The sequence below is a fragment of the Cucumis melo genome, chromosome 2 (genome assembly GCF_025177605.1).
Source record: "Cucumis melo cultivar AY chromosome 2, USDA_Cmelo_AY_1.0, whole genome shotgun sequence".
Taxonomy (NCBI): Eukaryota; Viridiplantae; Streptophyta; class Magnoliopsida; order Cucurbitales; family Cucurbitaceae; genus Cucumis; species Cucumis melo.
Genome location: NC_066858.1, coordinates 22,141,443 through 22,162,897, shown reverse-complemented (window position 1 = coordinate 22,162,897; position 21,455 = coordinate 22,141,443). Strand labels below are relative to the sequence as shown.

The 21,455-nt window shown below is 27.2% G+C and overlaps 1 protein-coding gene across 1 annotated transcript; it reads right to left on the bottom strand.

Moving 5' to 3' along the window:
* Positions 1 to 8,909: 8,909 nt before the first annotated feature.
* On the bottom strand, positions 8,910 to 15,215 carry LOC103494252 (plasma membrane ATPase 4-like). The gene is made up of 16 exons (XM_008455366.3): positions 15,001 to 15,215; positions 13,643 to 13,762; positions 13,328 to 13,564; positions 12,424 to 13,185; positions 12,213 to 12,335; positions 12,008 to 12,112; positions 11,778 to 11,922; positions 11,329 to 11,493; positions 11,011 to 11,249; positions 10,889 to 10,921; positions 10,691 to 10,772; positions 10,446 to 10,606; positions 10,196 to 10,369; positions 9,742 to 9,924; positions 9,448 to 9,632; positions 8,910 to 9,351 (listed from the first exon to the last, which is right to left on the bottom strand). Exons 1-16 carry the CDS (start codon positions 15,049 to 15,051, stop codon positions 9,255 to 9,257), a joined length of 2,862 nt encoding a protein of 953 aa, XP_008453588.1. The 5' UTR covers positions 15,052 to 15,215; the 3' UTR covers positions 8,910 to 9,254.
* Positions 15,216 to 21,455: the final 6,240 nt, after the last annotated feature.

Sequence of the window (21,455 nt, the reverse complement as noted above, 5' to 3'; positions counted from 1 at the left end):
AAAGGAAGTAAAGCATTAGAAGTGAAGTGGTGTGGTGTGGTGTGGTGGATAGTGGATTGGATTAGAAAGAAGCACGCTTTGTAGGCTAAGTAAGGCACATCCCCTAACCTCTATGGGTCCCTCTCCACTCCCCCCTCCCCTTCTATTTCCTCTCTCTCCAATTATCATTTCTTTTTTCTTTTTTCTTTTTTCTCTCTCTTTTTCTTTTTGCCCTCATCCTTATCTCCCTAAGATTCCCTATACCTAATTTCTTTTTTTAAAAAATAAATATTTCCTTTTCTTAAATTCTCTTATAAATATATATACATACACGTATGTATGTATATTTGTAGTTGGTATATGTTGATTTTGTTTTATAAATTTAGGACTTGTGAATTCTTTAAATTCTACAAATTTATTAGAAATTAAAAATTTAAAGGGATGTTTAGTAAGGAATTTGAAAACAAGGGATTCGATGAGATGAAAACATAGTTGTGTTCTATATTTTCATATGTACGTTTGGTGGTAGGTTCGAAAGTTGGAGTCTAATTTTAGAAAATATTTATATGTGTCTTGTATTATACATTTATAAATCATAAAGTTAATCTTATTTATCTACTAAGATTTAATTAATAATAAGTTATTATTCACTTATTTATGAATATAACTTATGTTTAAAAAATTGGTTAAACACAATTTTAGTCTCTTTTGCTAGGGAAAAGTTAGAGTTTAGCTTCAAATATAGTCTTTATGATTTAATAACTTTTATAAATAGTTCCTAAGAATGAGACTATTTCCTATGATTTTATCAAATCAAAAGGATTAAATTGTATTTATAAGTCATAGAGACTAAACTACATCATTTTAAAACCATAGGGACCAAATTTGTAACTTAATTTAAAATTTTAGTATTACAATATGATTTATAATACATTATATAATACATATTATATTTTAAAATATGAATTAAGTTTGTAACATGACATATTGTATTTCTAAGGGGGCGTTTGGGGGAAGGGTTGGATTATGGAGGTTAGGGTTATGTAATCCAACCCTCGTTTGGGGGAAGGGTTATGTAACCCTAGTTTTAGCCTCTTAACCCTTCCTCAAACCCTTCTTCAACACTTCTTAACCATTCTTCAACTTTTCCTCGATCATTCTTCAACATTTCTTAACCCTTCTTCAACTTTTCCTTAACTCTTCTTCAACTCTTCCTTAATCTATCATAACCCTACCTATATAACCTTTCTCCTAAACACATCTTATCAAAACATTATCATAACACTTCCTTCATAACCCTTTCCCCTAAACACATTTTATCATAACACTTCCTCCATAACTCTTCCCCCAAACACATCTTATCATAATCCTAGGTTTATCATAACCCTAACCCTCCATAACCTAACTCTTCTCCCAAACGGCCCCTAAATGTTTCTATATGTATTTAATATAATTCTTCTTTTTTAGAGGTAAAATTCAAATTTTGGATACAATAAGAACATAAAAGAAAAAATGAGTTAAAAACAAAATCAAAATTATCTATCAAACGTGTCCGAAAGTTCTACTAGACATACAAATTTCTACCCACGTAATCTATCCATTGTTGTTTTGAAACTTAAACTTTTTTAAAGACCTAAAAGAAATTAAAGCAAAGTACAAAAATGAAATAAATACAAATACTGAAGTCCAAACTTATAATTTATCCTTCTATTAAAAAGTTTCAAAAACTATGTAGAATTTGTTTTTTTCTTCCCTCTTATATTAATGGTGGAAAAATGCTATATTTAGGAAGGTTTGAATTGCAAATGGGTGGACAAGTAGAACAAGTAGGACAAAAATTGTTTGATCCATTATAATGGGTTAGGAATACGAATAACTTTATATATATATATATTTCTTTTATTGGTAATAAATTACGGATTGTTTTAACTTTAAAATTGTTGTGATGTAAGAAGAGATTGCGGCTACTTATTTCACCTATGTTCACATTTAAATATAAAGCTTCAATAATCTTTAATTAACTTTTAATTTAAAATTAATAATAATAAGCTATATAAAGTGAAAGTTAATTGAACAAATTAGTAAATTAAACTTCCCTATAGCTTTAATTTAATTAATTAAACTAAAAGAATTATAATGATCAATACTTAGAATAAAAAGATCCATTATTGCTAATATTGAATTTGATAAACTATGTTGACCTCTATAAAATCTCAATTTAATATTGATAGGTTTACAACTAAGAAGAAAAAAAAGAATAATTAAAAGTGAGATATAAAGTTTTTTTTCTCTCTAAGGAAGATTCAAATTAAATTACTAATTAATCTAATTTAATACATTAATTAGCCTCTCACCTAAAGATGGAATCATATTATATTAGCTTTTGTGGACATTAATAGTAAAACTATTTTGGTTCCATTTTAATAAAGTTTAGCATTAGATCAGATAGAGACCATATTTTCATCTTTAAAAATAAAAAAAATAAAAAATTATTAAAGAACACAAAGCTCTTCTAAAAGATTATCTTTACAAACATTTGGATTAATATATAATATATATATATTGTTGGAATGCTTAAGTCATATGCCTTGAAAAGGTTTTTTCTTTTATTTATTATTTGCATTCATGTATTAGGAAACCAATGAGAAGCATACTAAGTGCTACCTTTTCCTAAGGATTAAGTAAAGAAATTAACCATTATAATTTGTTATATTATTATATAATGATGCTTTTTTTTTTCTTTTTAGGTTTAAGATGTGACCCAAAATCTCTAGCAAATATATACTTTGAGTTATTAGATCCACACCATCTTTTAAATTCTTTTATATAGTTTGGAGATAAATTAAGCCAAATATCTCTAAATAGATTTTAACTTTTAAAAAGTTTCCAATGTATTGTATTTGATCTTTAAATTTGTTAAAAAGTAATACTTTTGAAGTTTTCTTTCTTTTTTTTTTTTTTTCTCTCTTTCGTGAAAATAAAATGGTACAACGAATAATGTATAGGAATTGGAAGACATGTATGACATCCAACGTTGTTCATGTAAATTGATACGACAACTTTTGTATATGATTTTGTAAACTATTTTAACGATGGCGTGTAGATAAAGTAACTTGTAATAATATAAATCTAAATTCTTTTATATAGAGCAAAATAATATCACTTGCACATGCACCTTTAATTTTTATATCGTCTTAGTTGTTGTTAGATTAATTTTCATCCTTTATATATATTTGGATGTTTACGTTTCAAAATTTCTATAAAATTAATTGAAAATTTAAAAATTTTAAAAGAGAATCGAAAACTACCTTTAAAGTTGATTTTCAAAAAGTAAGGATTTATACTATGTATACCTTTGTCTATGTGTTAATCATATTCTAGACATTTATAATTCTTGAAATTTCGATATATTGTGTTGATTAGAAATTTTCATTGCAAATTAATTGTAAAAAGTAATTCAATCCATGAATAACAGACATCTTTGTCGAATTTTTTAAAAAATAATTTTTTTTAAATCAAAATTAGTCCTAGAAAATAAAAGGTTTTTTTTTTTTTTTGGTAATATATAATGGTGGAATAAATGGTTGTGTGTTGTCAACTATTATTGATTATAGCAATAAAGAGATAGCAAATATAATGATTTAATATAGAATGGAACCATATGTCTAATAAATATTTTTCAAAACCTTAGCAAAGAAGGAGAGGGGACCATATACAAAACATGTCATGTGGATTTTTTTTTTGGTCAATCAAATTTTTTTCTTGACATTGAATGCAAAAGTTTCATTATTTGACAATTTGAAATACAACACATTCAATTGAATTCAATTGAATTGACTAGTTGCGATGAATTTTCATTTTATTTGAAGATATATATATGATACTCAAGGAATAAAATATCAAACCAAAACTATTAAAAATATGACTAAATTTTATTTCATATATATGATATATTGCGATAGACTTAGATATATATCATTTTAGTGAATGAAAGTAAAATTTTGTTATATTTGTAAATAAGTTAGCTCGTTTTACTATATTTAAAAATATCATATATTTGAAGTTTTCTTTTTAATTTATTATCATATTTTAGTACAACAACTACAACTAAAATAATAAAAGATTGAATCTTTAATCTTCTAGAAGGAATATCATGTAATTTACGATTGAATTAAATTAACTCAATGTTTAGAACATATTAATCTATATTAATTAACATGGTTTGATTATTAATTAAATAATAGATTAACAAATTGGATAAAATATTGATTGTTATTTTAACATTTTGTTTGGAATCAAAACACAAAATAAAATAAAATAGCATGTCCTTCCATTTTAAGTGAATTTTGAAACTATGCCTAACCAATGAATGGTTGGAAATTTATTTATTTTTCAAAAGTTTCCATATTTAAGAGAGGAAAGAAAAAGAAAATACCCCATGAATGGAATGGAAGGGGATTGTTCAATGTGAGATCTTAGAGGTGTGGAAGTGACACGTGTCAATCACCCATCCAAGGAAGTGGGAGATTGGGAAAAATTATATATTCTTTTTCTTATCAAAGGTTTTTGTGTTTATCCATTAAATTTGAATGAGATCTAATTGTCCACTTTGTGTTTGTTGACATGACTTGTTTTGTTTTTGGGTGATATGTGTGGTTGTTGATTCATTATTCTTCACCCTTCACTTCGCTATTAGGTGCTGATTCAACAACCAAAATATTTGGAATTATAGAAAATAAAAAATTTGTTTCTTTCCCCTATTTTAAAAATATCTTGTCGATATATCGGCATCTATAGATATTTTTGTCAGTCATAAAATTTATAAAATTGATTTCGATCATTAATAATCAAGTTGTTTTTACTTTAACACTATGTTACAAACAATATTATCAATAATCATATTCATTTAAATAGATGATATTATTTTTTATGTTTTATTTTACGAGTATTTATAAGAATCTTAGAGATATTTATGGATATTATAAAAAATTATTTGATTCACAAATATATATATATATATATATATATATATATATATATATATCCACGGATATTTTTATCCCGTTTAAAACTTACAATTTTGTTTTAAGTTGAAATATCATTAAACTAATAAATTTTAAATTTAGTTCTTACTACTTATTTATCGTCAATTTCTTTTTTATATATTAGTATTCTCATTTTAAAATTTAAAAATAAACTAACATATTATATTATCTTACATGGAGATTATTAGTATTACTTAACTAAAATTAATAAGTAATTTTTCTATATTTTGTAAATAGCTTTATTTTTTTCATTCAAAAAAATTTCTCTATTTTTTTTTAATCTATGAGCTTCTAGAAAAACAACCCTTTTCTCATTGGTTTATGATTTTGACTTACCATCATAAATTAAAATATTTCATTTCTTCGAGAAAAAAAAAGTATAAAAACTCACGTATTCAAAGTGAAACAAATAATTTAAAAATTAAAAGCTAAAGAATTTAAGGATGAAAAAATAAAAATATAAATGTTTAAAGTGTAGCTATGAAAGTGAAATTAAAAAAGAAAAAGAAAAAGAAAAGAAAAGAGAGAATAATGTAAGTAGATAATAATTTATAAAATGTGGAAATTGAAAGAAATGTAATTTGTGAATAATTAAATAGGGATAATGTGGAAGTGAGTTGGGACAGAGAATATATTTCCATCGCTTTGTCCTATGAGGACATTTATCATTCCCTCCTCTCATTCCTTTATTTGTGGAACTATAATATAATATTTGGGTTGGATTTACATTCATATAAATCTTTTTTTTCTTTTCAAAAATATAATAAAACAGTACAATATTTACATTATAATAATTCCGTTTAAAAGTTTATAGACTTACGACGTGGGTATATATTTGATACATAATCGTTTATATTTGATTACTTTAATTTAAAGATTTTTTTCAACATTCTTTATACTCTAGATTTTGTTATCCTAATCTAAACGACGTATAAAAAAAGAAGAGAAACGATAGAAAGAAATTTGGAAAAAAAATTAGAGTGGAAAAAAAAGGAAGAAGTACCATAGAAAAAAATTGCAGCTAAGAAGGGAAGAGTAAACCTGAAATATTTAATTTTTTTAAATTTTTTTCTTATAAATTTTATATATAATTCTAAATATTTAGAAATTTAGAAAAATCAATATTTTAATATTTTTACTTGGAGGAGAAAATATTTATATATGACGTAGTATTGAAATCTTATCTTAATAACTATAAATTTCTAAAAATAAAAAAAGAACTTAATAGTTATAAAAGTTAAGATCATTGGATTTTTCTAAGATTTATATGTTATATTTTTATCTCTTTTAAAATTTCGGACAATTCTTTTTTTTTCCATCTTTTACATCTATTTCAAAAAGAAAAGAAAAGAAAAATTAAAGCAACAAGATTTTCTCTTCTTGTACTCAATCTAATTATATTCCTCAATAAAACATGAAAGTGAGATGTTGAACCAAAAAAAAAGAAAAAGAAAGAAAAAAAAATCGGTCATTTAAATTAGAGTATAGTCTACTCAAATAATTGAGAATAGACAAACTTCATAGAGTACAATAAAAATACGAACATTCAAATTTTATTTAGAACAATTGTAAGATAATACTTCGGAAAAAAAAAAACTCAACTTTACAAATTTAACCTTCTTTTTCAAAATTTGAAAATTAAAAAGTTATTGTAAATGACAAAACTGTTAAGTATATTTTTTAAAGAAAAAATTAATTTTACAAATTTAACATTGTTTACAACCAATCTACTTTGATGTGTTTTACAATTTTTTAGCACAAACAAAAGTGGAGAAATCAGTTAAACTAAATTTTTGTTGGTAAGGTAATTTTCATTTGGTATATCAGTGGAACTAATATATGATTTATGTATAAAATTTATGATATGTTTGATAAATTTTAAAAACAAAAAAAATAGAAATAAAAAGGTTTAAAGCAATTGAAAATTATAAATGGAATTTTAAAAGTAAGGAAAAGAGGGGGAAAAAAAAGGAAAATCTTTAGCGTACCGATGAGAGGAAAGTTCCAACAAGAAATAAGCAATTGTTTTTTTAAAGAAAAATAATAAATTAAAGTTGTTAAAAAGAAAAAAAATAATAATAATAAAAAAGAAGAAGAAGAGAAGAAGAAGAAGAAGAAGAATAAGAAATGATGGAACAATTTTGGTTCCTCGTTCATTGCATCAGATTCGAGGTATGAGTTGCCGATGAATGAGGACAAAATAGAGAGCAATAAAAAAAGAACAGAAAGCATGGCAAAATGGGACCAACAAAGGAATCTCTCTATTTTTCTTTTTTCAGTTGGGACCAAACCAAACCCAACCCCCCCTCCCTTCCCTTCCTTATCACTTCTGGATCCAATACCTCATCCTCCATTTTCTTAATTACAATATCTTCCCCTTCTCCACACACGTTCTCTATATCCCCTCCTTTCTCTCTCTCTCTCTCTATCTATCTATCTATCTCTTCTATATTTCAAAATTAAAATTATAAAATTCCCTCCATTATTTCTCTTTTTTATTTATTCATTTATTCTTATTTCAATTTTGAAAATTATCTTAAATAAAATTATTTTATATTCTATTGGATCAATATTTTAGTTCATTTTTGTCATATTCAAAAATTATCATTTTTAATCTTATTGATTATTTAGGAAAATAATTGAAGTTTACTCCCTACAATATTAAGAATTATGTCGTAATAGATAGTTTATGTGATATGATAAGATGACATCCTCGTTTTATCAAATTATAATAATTAAATTTTAATTATAAACCATAAATATTAAGGTTAATATAACTATTTATTAGTGATAAATCACGATAAATTACTATTTGTGTTCCGAATTGTAGTTTATCTTATCATTGTTATTTTATTACATTTGTAAATATTTTTAACAAAAAAAAAGATTTTTAAAGGACTAAAATACAACTTTCCATATATAGGTTTTTAAAGGACTATAATCTGGCTTATATATAGGTTTTGAATTTTCTTTTAGTTTAGAGGTAATGGTAATAGGGAATGGAATATATTTGTTTTATAGAAAAAGAAATGGTGTATGATATGATCCATAGAAGTTGGTGATTGAATCTGTGGAACATGGGAAGACAAAGGTTATGGTTGGTCATTATCAGGTTAGAAGAGGAGACACAAAATCTCAACTTGATACTATTTGCCCTCAAGGGAAAGATTTCTTTGGTTCATATGGGAAAACCTTTTCTTTTTCTTTTCTTTTGGTTATTAATCAAAATATTATTTTTTTTTTTTTGAGTGTTTATGTGTTGGGATCTGAAATAAAGTAGAAAAGGTTGTAGGCAATGTGCTTGTCTCTAAAATCATTCCTTAACTTAATATATATATATCTTATTATATATTGTTCAATATTAGAATCATCATGAATTATTTGGATTCTTTCCTTTTCAAAAGTTGAGCTCATGGGATTCTGAATAATTATGATAGGCCTTGTATGTTTGGGCTTCATAACTGTATCATTTCCTTGTTATGCTTTTCATTTGATGTAACTTGAAATCCAAACAAGAAAGTATAAACAATACAAAATTAACTAACAATATGTTAGCTATATTCATCCAATGATATAAAAAGGAGTCAAATTTTATATTAAAAAGAAAATGGAGGTTCATATATATCAATAGAGTTATAGAGTTAATGTATTATATCTCACTAAATTGTGGAGCCAAAATCGTAAATAACATAAGTATAAATTAGGTTTCAAAGTTGTTCTCTTTGAATCTCCACTAGAGCGTGTTGCCCTTGGACTTTCACTCATTGACCGGATAGCATAAACTCTCGTGCTTGGTAATTAATCGAACTGACAGATAATAAATTTAATGTATTTTAACACAACTGCCAATCAATTAAACTACACTTGTAGTTATTATACAAACTAGAGATCAAATACCATTGCTTTATTCTCATTCACTTCTATTAGATGTTGATTTCTATACCATTAACAAAACACTTGAGAGACAAAGTGAGAAGCAAAAACATGGGGAAAAAAAGGAAAGGTCAACCCAAACATGACCTCTTCATTATTATGATAACAAATCTACATAAGTGAGGGAAAAAAAAAAAGAAAAGGAAAAAGAAAAGGCAAAGAACAAATGAGGAGAATAACATTGATGCTCTCCTTAATTTCTTTAGATTGGTTCTTCTAACATAACATTCTTCCTTTTCTTAGCCTTTTATCTCATTTTCCTTCATCTCTCTCTGCAACAACTGTTTATAGCAGTTTTTACACTGTGTAATGTTGTTGGATTGTATCAATATCCAACCCTTTCAATTTCACTACTGATTCAACATGACCCTTCAAAGTATTGAGCTCCCTAAGCCTGTATTAATAAAAATACAAGAAAATGTTGTAAATCAGTGAAGTAAATTATGTAAATTCTTAAGGTTGATAGTGAGTTAGCTCTTGTATATATTACCTAGCTATCTCTGCTCGTCTCTTGGCCTGCTCGGCGATTTCAGAAAGCTCTCTGTAGCTATTCTTTTCAAGGAAGAGACTAGCTCTTTCTGGTGCTGGTTGGAGGCCATGTAAGGTTCTTTGAGTAGCAGCCCATTGAGCTTCTCTTTCCTCCCTTCCATAGTCTTTCTTCGTCGTAAAGGCAGTCTGGTTTTGAAAAGAGAAAACATAGTTGCAATTGAATCTAGTTAACAAAATGCTAACGAGAGTTAATACTAGTAGGACATGTTGAGGTAAATGTGGATAAATTATATACCTTGTTTTCCAGTAAGTTAAGCCAAGCCTTGCCACTTAAGATGTAGCGAATTGCAAACTTGATAAAGTCTAATGGAATGTAGAAAACAACACTGTAGATCCAAACTACACCAGCCCATCCCCATCCTGCTCCTTTTATCTTTGCAAATTCCCAGTTTGCATATACTGCTAGGAGTGTTGCAACCTGAAATCCAAACAATCACTTAATAGTGTTATGAAATCGACGAATCAAAGAAAAGAAGTAGAGTATAAGTAGAAAAATCGACACGAAGATTTATGTGGTTAGCAATAATGTATTTGGTACGTCTATGAACAAACAGTTGGTGATATATGGATAATACAATGAGATCACTGTTCATGGTCCTTCGGAGCATCGCAGATAATAAATTTAAGATATTTTAACAAAAAGAATGAATGGTTCTTTTTCATATATCTTAACATTCTTAATTCCTTACCAGTTGTGCAATAACAAAAGCACCCATCAGTAGCATCCCCGGTCGTTCAACGTAGGACCAACTACGCGATCGAGTTACAAATATCAAAGCTTGGCTGACAATGCTTACTTGGAGGTAAAGAGCAGCCATCATTTCTTTAGGACTGTCCTTAATAGGCCTCACACCAAATTTCTCCTGCATTGCGCCATCATTTGATAAATAATAAAGAGACAATAGTGGGGTGAGGGAGGAATATTTTTTTAAATCTTACTGGGAAGAAATCTGTCTCCCTCATTATCCAGAAGAATATGACAGTCATCAATGCCAAGTAACCTCCAAGCATAATGCCTGTTGCAAATATCTCTTTCAGTTTCCAACTATCAGGTAATGGAGATGGCTTCACTCTATCCTTTGAAATGGTCATGATTGTACCTGTATAAGAAACCATTTTTGAGATTAGTTATCTAAAGGGATTGATAAAAATATTAAATTTTCATTGAAGAACGGGATACTAACCATCATTTAGAATGGCAATGATCAAAACCATGAATGGGGAGAAGTCAAATTTCCATATGAGGGCAATAAGCAAGAAACCAAACTGTTTATCAACAACAAAAAGCAAAAATTCATCAAGTAAGAGATCCATGATACATGTTGGATAAAAATCTATGTTTTTTTTTTTTTTGTATGAACACAATATGTTTGTTTACATACCACGATACGTATTGTGATCGAAACTGCATAAATCTGCAAAAGAAGAAGAAGAAGAAGAAAAGAGTGAATTGGTTAGATGTAATCATAAGACAAAACTAGTGTGTATGTTTTTTAAGACTCACTGTGTAGTTCTTCATTCTTTGAAAGATAGCTCTACTCGTAAGGACAGCACTGATGATAACACTCAAGCCTGGCTCTGTGAGAACAATATCAGAAGCACTTCTAGCAGCATCAGTAGCATCAGCAACTGCAATTCCAATATCGGCCTTTTTTAGTGCAGGAGCATCATTCACACCGTCTCCGGTCATTCCACAAATATGTTTCCTCTCTTGCAACTTCCTTACAATCTCGTATTTGTGTTCTGAACATTCGACAATGGAAATTTTAGACTACATGGCTACATAAATGAAACTTTCACATCACTTCAATTCATTTCTCACCTGGAAAAACTCCAGCAAAGCCATCTGCCTTTTCAATTAACTCTTCAATAGGAATGCCTGCAATGCTTTCATCCTTGTGTTGACCAAGTAATGATGCAGATGGATACATGTTAGTCCCCATTCCAAGTCTTCTACCAGTTTCTTTGGCAATGGCAAGTTGATCACCTGCATTTCATTAGAAATGATAAGTTAAGAAACATAGTAAGCAATGTAAAAATCAATAATTTGATGAGACAAGTAATAGTGTTGCAATGCAACATATCCCTGAAACCTAATTTGTTCGTTTATGTATTATTTATCATTTTAGGCCTGGGATTTAAAGAGATGTCATATATAGACCCCTTAATCTTATATGCATTTGTACTACGAATTATATGATACTCTCTCTAATAATAATTTGCTCTCTCTGTGCGTGAACCTGACTAAAAACACACAGTTAGTTGAATTACCGGTAATCATCTTGACGTTCACTCCCAGATTGAGAGCTCTTTTGATGGTTTCTCCACTGTCATGCCTTGGAGGATCAAACAGAGGCAATAAGCCAACAAACTGCCATGGACTTCCAGGACTTTCTTTTCTTTTCTCAGGCACTTCCTGGATGAAGAGATTTAACATAACAATGATTAGAGATTTTTTTCCAAATTAAGTTAAACTCAAATTCATTTGACATGATTATCACCTGTCTCGCAACAGCCAGCGAGCGAAGTCCGCGTTCTGCAAATTTATCAATAACAGCATGAGCCTTCTTCTTGACATCCTCTTTGCAGTTGCAAAGTGTTAAGATCTATATAAAAAATTGATCATAGGAGAACAACGTAGTTAGAAAACATTTGACTTGTTCAATGATCTCTAATGAAACAAACTAGTAGGAACATTAAGAATACCTGCTCGGGAGCTCCTTTGCTTGCTCGATGCCAATTACCATCAGAATCGATATAAGTTAATGCAGTTCTCTTATCCACAGGATTGAATGGGAAGAAATGCACTTCTCTTATGCCTGCTCGTGCCTACATTGTTACGAACACACAATGAATACTAAGAATATATGTCATTCTACGAATGTAACCAACAATATTCAGGAAGAAGAAAAGCTACCTCCTTAGGATCAGCTAGCATTCCTACAATAGCAGCATCAATTGCATCCTGATTTTCAGTTCGAGAAGCCCTTGCAGCCAGCAAAATAACATGTTGTTTATCCACACCCTTAGAAAAAACCTCGACCAAATTCACATCAACACTAAGCTTGTTTAGAGTCAATGTTCCTGTTTTATCACTGCAAAGGACATCCATACCAGCCATTTCTTCAATGGCAGTCATACGCTTCGTGATGGCGCCTTGTTGAGATAGCTTGTGAGATCCAATAGCCATTGTCACAGACAATACAGTAGGCATAGCAATTGGAATGCCACCGATCAAGAGAACAAGAAGATTGTCGATTCCGTCACGGTATTTACGATGTTGAATTGGATACATGACAATGATTTCAATAAGCATTCCTAAAGCAATAGAACAAATACAGAAATTCCCAATTGCAGTAAGCACTTTTTGGAAATGCCCAACTTGGTGAGTGCTATCTACAAGATGAGCTGCTTTCCCAAAGAAAGTATGAACACCAGTGGCTATTACAACAGCTTCAATTTCCCCTTGTTTGCAAGTTGAACCTGAGAAGATTTCATCCCCTGGATTTTTAGTAACAGGAAGTGATTCTCCAGTCAATGCAGATTGATCAACCTTCAAAGGGTCGCCCTCGAGAAGACGAGCATCTGCCGGTATAATATCTCCCAACTTTACACTAATGATATCTCCTGGAACCAAAATTGCAGCCTCCTGCTCACTCCATTTACCATCCCTCAGCACCTACAAATTCACACAAAAAAAATACATAAACAAGCTTTTATACAGTGCACTTCTCTAACTTTTAGAGCTCAAAATCATAAATAAGCGTAAAGAACGTGAATATAAATACAACTTGAAACGCTACATAAGACATTCTTCTAACCTTAGTTTTAGGGGCAAGGCCAGCCATGAGAGCAGCAGCAGCATTGCCAGCATTATTTTCCTCGATGAAACTGATTGTGGAGTTGATCACTAACAAACAAATAATTCCAACAAAATCTTCCCAATCTGGAGGCTTTCCACCACCATTTGCTAAAGCAATGGCCATAATAGCTGCAGCTTCCATAACCCATGACAAAGGATTCCACATGAACCCCAAAAACTTCAGTATTTTGCTTTCCTGTTCACAAAATTAAGAAAATGATTCATTAACACTTAAATTTTAAAAGAAAAATTACATATTTCAATTGGAAAATACCTTTTTCTCTTCTAATTTGTTGGGACCAAATAATTGGAGTCTGTTTTCTCCTTCTTGAGTTGTGAGACCTTCTGGGCCACATTTCAATTGTTCAAACACTTCTGCAATTGGTATTTTCTCCTGTATTTACATTTAAATGTATGGATTATGTTCTTCTTTCACTAAACCTATCTAATTTGAATTTCTTTAGATAAGTTTGACACACAATTTATAAGTGGATAAATCACAAATTACAACTAGTAGTGCTTGATTTATGCTCTGTGTGTGGGGGAAAAACATCTTTAGTAATTAGTTTTTTATAATGCAAATTTTAAATCGGTATTTTTAAACATGACAAAATGAATCGAAAAACTTATAATCATACCAAAATTTCAAATTTTACGACTAATATTAAATAATACGTATCTATCTATCATTTATATAATCTAAAAAATTTATTATATTTTTTGTAAATATTTTCAACAATTTTATCATTTTCAATTTTAAATTAATTTATTATAATAAACTTTTATGTAAATGTTTAAACCCTAAAACAAGTCTGTGCAGAATAATAACAACAATAATAAGAAAGGAAAAAAAATATCTCAACTAATATTAGTATTGTAATTTAATCCAAATGTTGATAAGGTTTAAAATAGTATGTACTAACAAAATTGTGTTCTATAATATTATTTTTAGTTAGAGGTTAGCATTACAATCAAAAATTCGAATCGACCAATCAAAAGATACCAAAATTAAAGACAATTGATCGGAGATAAGGTGGGGTTCGATCAGTGTCTATTTGAAAAAAATCTAAACCGACAATGATTTTAGAAAATTTCAAAAGCTTAAACTAACTAATCGACAGATTAACAACCAGTTTACAGTCGTTCATGGTTGAATCGATTAGAAATTTTAATAAACCATTTAGAGTCGTCGGTTTGTTCAAAAAGCTAACGCCAACCGACACTCATCCTTAATTTTAGTTCAACCGCTATATTATAGAGACCATTTATGAGAATTAGAATCGTATCAATTATGAAACGATAGATATTTTACCTAATTATAAAAGATAAATTTTAACTTTTGAAATTATAGTAATTTTCTTCCAAAACAAATTTTGTAATTTAACCCCAAAAAGAACTTCTAAATTAACAGTTTGGTACTGGATGCATACATGCATGCAAATCCAAGATATAATAATAATGTTTGTTTCTACTCCAATTTTTCAATAAATTCACAACGAAGTTAAAGAAAAACGAGATATATAATTAATTCAATGAAAAAGAACAATATAAATTAGTAAAATTAATCATGTTTCAAACAATTAAACAGAGGATAAAGAAAAAGGATTAGAGATAAAGAAGGTAATTACGTACCAGGTCAACAGCTTCGTTCTTGATCTCCTCCAGACTCAATTTTCCAGCCATCTTTCTTCACTAACTGCTTAATTAACAAACAAATTTAACTTAGGAACTATTTAGTTAATTAATCAGATATTAGAAATCAATGGCACACAAACTTTTTTTCACCACAAATTAAGAGAAAGAGAAGTATAGAGAAAGAGCCATTTGAACTGAAGAATTTAAGTTGCATTTTTTCTCACTCTCTCCATCTCCTTTTATACCACTATTTTATTTTTATTTTTATTATTATCATCATTATTTTAATTTTCAATCTACAATTGAATTTTCAATGGCAATTTGCATACCAATATATTTTTATAAATAATTAATTGGTAAGACTTTTCAATTAGTGATAATGCTAAAATAGAAAATGCAATGACCTTTGAGGAACTATCAAATTGAGACAAGTCAAACATTTTGAGTTAAAATGAGTTATATTATGTAATCATGGATTAGGATGTAGGTTTTTTCTAATTGTCAAAAATTATAATTAAGTTTGAGATATTTTTCTTTTACAAGTTAGAATTATATTTGATTGGTTTACCGTGGGGATTAATTAATTGATGTCGGATCTATTGAGCTGTGTTAACTTTGAGAACTTATTTTTACTAAAGTCAAAATTTGTACAATTACGTTATTTTCAAAAATAACAAAATATTACAAAATTCATCAAACATTTAAATTTTTTACTATATTTTATAAATAGTTTCATTTTTTGTGTTATCTATAACAATTCTCCATAAACTAAACCCTAGAATTATTTTTAAAAATAGTAAAATATTGAAATTATTTATAGAATATAAAAAGTTTGATTATCCCATGAAAAAATATTATGTTACACATACATATCTTACCCTATTAAAAAAACAAATAAAAGACAGACTAAACTTTGGTATATCCAAAACAAATATTAATGTTATATAAGGTGTCCATTCAATGATTCATAAAATTGACAAAATGGCTTATTCAATGTTTAGAGATTAAAAAAACCATAGACTGATGAAAAATTTTGAGTCAAGAAAACAAAATAAATAAAAAGACTCCAAAAATAAGAAAAAGATGGACGTTGAAAATTTTAAATTAACTCATATTAAGTTGTTTAATAGACGAACAAATTGAAACCCGATCTTAAATAATTATTTTATATTATTTTGATTTTTGGATAATTTTTAACTTGTGTTTTTCGTTTTCCAAACCAATGAAATATCATGAATACGCAAAAGGACTGTTTTCTTCTTTTCTTTTAAACAATAAATCATGAAATTGGTGTTAATAATAATAATAATAATTTAGAAGACAAAAATATTTTTGTAGAAGAACTGCCAAAAGCAAACCTGTTTTGCAAAAACATTAAATTAAACAACAACATTAATAATAAAAACATCAGTAAGCGTGATGGGATGACAATAACAAAGGCATGACGAAGGCTTTTCTAGTTTTCTTTCTTTCTTAGGGAAGTCAACTCTAAACTTCATTGCTCTAAATCTAAAAAACAATTTATGAGCAAAAATAATGAATTATTGAGGTGTATCTTTGTTATATATAATGTGCCAATCATATTTCTTTTATATATGTATATATAATAACCGAGATATTGATTTGTATAGTTAAACTTTGAAGATTGTATCAATTAAAACGATTTTAAAATAATATTTATATCAATTCAAACTCAAATTTTTGTAAGTATATTAACTTGTACCAGAGGGTATGAATCTTAATATTTTGAGTCAACTAAACTTTTTTAAGTTTTCATAAGTTAATTGATTTACGGTCGTTTTTTTTAATGTGAATAAATGTGTATTATAGACTTCTTTCATTAGTTGGTTTAAAAAATTATGTTTAAGAGTCTCAATTTATTTATATTTATGAAAGTTTATGTGTTAATTGGTACCATTATAAGTTTATTATGATATTTTTTTAATAAAATATAATGAAAGGTATGTATCGATAAATTTACAAAAATTTAAGAATTTAAAAATGGTATAATTTTCTTTTTAGAATTTAAATCGGTACACTTGTGGGCGTTTGGGGCGAGAAGTGAGTTATTATAATCTGTAGGTTATTATAATGTGTGAGTTATTATAATCTGTGTTTGGGGTGCAGATTATTAAACTCTGGGTTATTATAATTTGTGTTTGGGTGCAGATTATTATAATCTGGGAATACCAAAAGTGTTTTTTTCACTTTTTTTTTTTGTACTACAAATTTTATTTCAAAATTATTTTATTCAATCTCATTAATTATGTAGTTCGTTAAATAAATTTACCTATAATCTTCATAATGTAATTTTCTCATTCGTTAATTATGTAATGTTCAACATAATTAATTGTAGACAATCGAAATTACATATTTAGTAAACATCACAAGAATGACATAAATTGAGAGTGTTTCTAGTGTATACATTAAACATGTTAGCAGTTTAGAACAAATGACAAAATAATTTCAAGCGAGGATAGTAATTAGAAGAGTATTAATTATACTAATTCTTCATTTTCATTATTTAATTACTAGTGTTTTTCGTTGATTTGTGGTTTTTTTTTTTCAAAAATGATTTTTAAAGCAAGTTATAAGTTTGTTAATTTTGTAAAAAAAATTAAAAATATTATATAAGTTTTTGCATGATTTTAACCACTACATATGGTTGTTTTTTTCTAAATGCATTTGCCATACTATCATTGATTCTTTATTTTTTCTAAGTATGATACAAATTTATTCTTTTTATAATATAATATTATTATTATTTTTCTCTTTTATCATGCTATCATTCTTTTGATAACACAATTTGTCTTAAAAAAATGCATTATGATGCATGTCTTTTCTTCTTTAGATTTATTATACAAATTTGGTTATTCAAATTTTGTTTTATGCTAAATCTTTTCATAAAATAGATTTTTAAAGGAAAAAAGTAGAATCACATTTTTTCTAAAAATTATTCATTTGATTTATTTAGAAATAAAAGCTAAAAAAAAATTAATTCAATGAAAATACATGTATAATTTCATTTTACCCCACCTAATTACCAATATTTATTTTTATTATGTTTATTTATTTCTATAGCAAACATTGTCAAAAGTTGTTGATTGTCTTATTTGTTTTGTTCTTTTTGAAAACTTGAAATAAATTGATAAAACTATAAATTACTATTTTTTTTTAAGTTTAACACAATTGATTTTTTGTATTATGTTTATGCATTAACCGTTTAACACAATTCTTTTTGCAAAGGAAATTTTTTCTAAGATATTTTTCCAAGTTATTTTTTCCTAAGTAATTTTTTCTACGTTATTTTTGCAAATATATTTTTCCTAACAAGCCATATTCCTAAGTTATTGTTGCAAAGTATATTTTTTTTCTAATTTATTTTTCTAACAAAATTCATTAGATAAATCTTTTTGTGGCATAATTAAAATTTATGAAATATATAATAACCCTTGGAGGAGTGAGGGATAGTGATAAAAGGAGAAATGAGGGAGTGAGAAATAGTGTGAGAGAAGAAAATGGAAGAGTGGGGAATAATGGCAGAAGAGAAATAGGTGAATGAGTATAATAGTCCTAATCCTAATCCTTGAGTTATAATAACCCTTAGGACAAATATGGAGTGGGCTAAGGGCCAAACAGCCCACTTCACTCCTTCGTAATCTAAGGGCCAAACAGCCCCTTAATAGTTTAATATTTAAATTAGATATATATATATATATATATATATATATAACTCTTAAAATTAAGAGATATAAATTGAATTTGAAAAAAAAAAAAAAAACTTAAATCAGTAACTGTTTATTGATTTATTTTAATTTAGGTGTTTTGAATGGTTGTAGAATTTAATCTAATTATCTAACCTTTATAATGCCAATGTTTGTTCTTTAATTTTTTATTTTTAAGAAAAGAATGTTATTTCGCTATCCCCTAATTAATTGATTGTTTCAATCTTGTTGTTTAAAAATGACTAATTAATACAAAACAAGATATTTTGATAATAAATGACATTCAATTTATTTGGTCATTTGAGAACTTAAAAATTATAAATCATTCAATTAATATTAATGAATCAAATAGTCTTCAAATTTATTATATATTATTTATTACAATACTAAATGGAAGTTAGATATGGACTGCATGCATTTATACACTTAATGATGAAATTAGTCTTTGCAACAAAAACAAAACAATAATTAAATTAGTTGTTTAATTGTTTCAAGAACATTTTAATTTTTATTTCATTTTTACTCAATTAGCTATAAATATATATAAACTGTAGGCAATATTTATGCCTCGAATGATACTTAATTAATTTTAATTATTGCTCGTAATATGAAGTCACACACAGCAATAATTCAAATATTTAAATTTAAAATATATTTAAAATTTTAAAGTCAACTAAAACAATGGTGAGAAGTTTAACTTCTCAAGCTTAATTAATTATTTTTATTTATTTGTTTGTTGAGAAGTTGACATTAAAAATAATTAATTGATTTTGTACTAAAACTCGCCTAACCTAAAAAGATAAACACGAATGTCAAGTTCAATAAGATCGACTTAAATTTGAATTTTTAAGATAAAAAACTATAATTTAATTAAGATTTATAATATAAATTAATGAAAATGCATAAAATGTAACTTTTATTCCATGATTATGTGCACTTTTATTTTATTATTTAAATAAACATATAAAAAATTAATTTCGAGTTTGAACTCGAGAGTGAGTTCGAGACCTAATAATAACAATAACAGTCTTTTTTTCCAAGGAAGTGAAAAGAATATTCAACCAATAGTTGATTTTTAGACATATTTGGGGATAACTTTTGTTATGAATAAATTTAATCATTTTAGAACAATTTTTCTAAATATTTTTTTAAAAATTGTTCAACACTTCTTTTTTTTAATATAAATTTAGTTTAAGAAAATACAAAACTTTTGACAAAAGAGAAAAAAAGAAATCGAACTAACCATTTTCCACATTTCAAATAGTTTTTTTTTTTTTTTTTTTCTCTTTCTTTTTCCTATCTCTTTATTTATTTTATTTTTGGTACGTGATCGGAGTGGACTAAAGAGTATTGAGTTTTTTTTTCCCTGGAGGAGAAAAGTATGACGTGTGATTTGATTGTTTTTAAAACCAACATTCTATTGAATATTTTCTCTTTGTTTCTTTTTTTAACTCCTTCACTACTCCACCTGTCACCATCTAATTGGCCACTTTAGACGATGAAGCTACTCTCTCTTCTTAATATGTATTTTTCCTTTCACATTTACATTTACTGTATCTTTTCATCTTAAGTTTGGTGATTTCATTTCAAACCAGTTGGAACCATTGTTTTAAGCTATATATATATATATATACTCTTCTAAATACCAAAATTGTTAGTCAATCAAATTAAATTTATTATCGTCATATTGTTTAGAGACTAGTACATTAGCAAATAGAACTAAAACATTTATCGATACAATAAAATATAAAAAAAATTACTAATGCAATTTCAATTTATAAAAAGTTAAATTAATTAGTTTTTTTTTAATGTTAATGGCTTTTTCTTTTAAGGTGTCTAATGGATTTAAGAATATGTTAGTAGTAGGAGTTGGTGTGCCAGAGATATAGTTAATTTAGTGCAATAGTGTGATTATTTATGTATTTAACTATAAATACTTGTAATGTTTTCCTTTGACAAACACAATTGAAGTACTTTATGTTTTTATGTGATACCTTTTTCCCTCTTGTTCCATATCTTTGTTCTCTTCATTTTGTTATTTAAGTTCTTACCGTCACTTCATTCTTCATTTCATTGTTACTCTCGATTTTAAATGTTAACATACCTTGACTATATATATTTGTAATGAAGAAATGTGGTACTAGAAAGTTCGTTTTATCGAATTAAATCTTTCTTCCTATCAATTTCACTTGTATTTTGGTTGATTCAAGGATAAGAAAGTTTTACAAAATGGAGTAAGTATGACTAAGCGATAATCGATCATATGTGTATTATCATGCTATTAAAGTCGGAGGTTTAAATCTTTTCTAAATTTCATGATTTATTTGAAAAGCGGTGAAGCAATTGATAATAAGAAATATGAAAATGATTATAAGGATGTGTATTTGGCACCTTGAAGGTCTGAATTGAGTTATGAAGTGTAGAGTTAATAATTTGGAGTTAGAGATAATATGTTTGAATAGTAGAGTTATAAGGAAACAATTAGAATTACTAATAAATATTATTTTACATGTCGAATTCTAAAGTTGATAATACAAATATTATGACAATTGAACAATATTCATTGTGGAAAAAAAAAAAAGAGTACTTTTTAGGAGAAAAAAATGGTTGATAATTATCAACAAAATTAATTTATAAGTTTAGGGTACGATTGAAATTCGGAGGCGAATGTTTTTCCTTATATTTTGTTTTGCAAAGTGCCGAAGCCACAGAGTTTGGGCCGGCCGT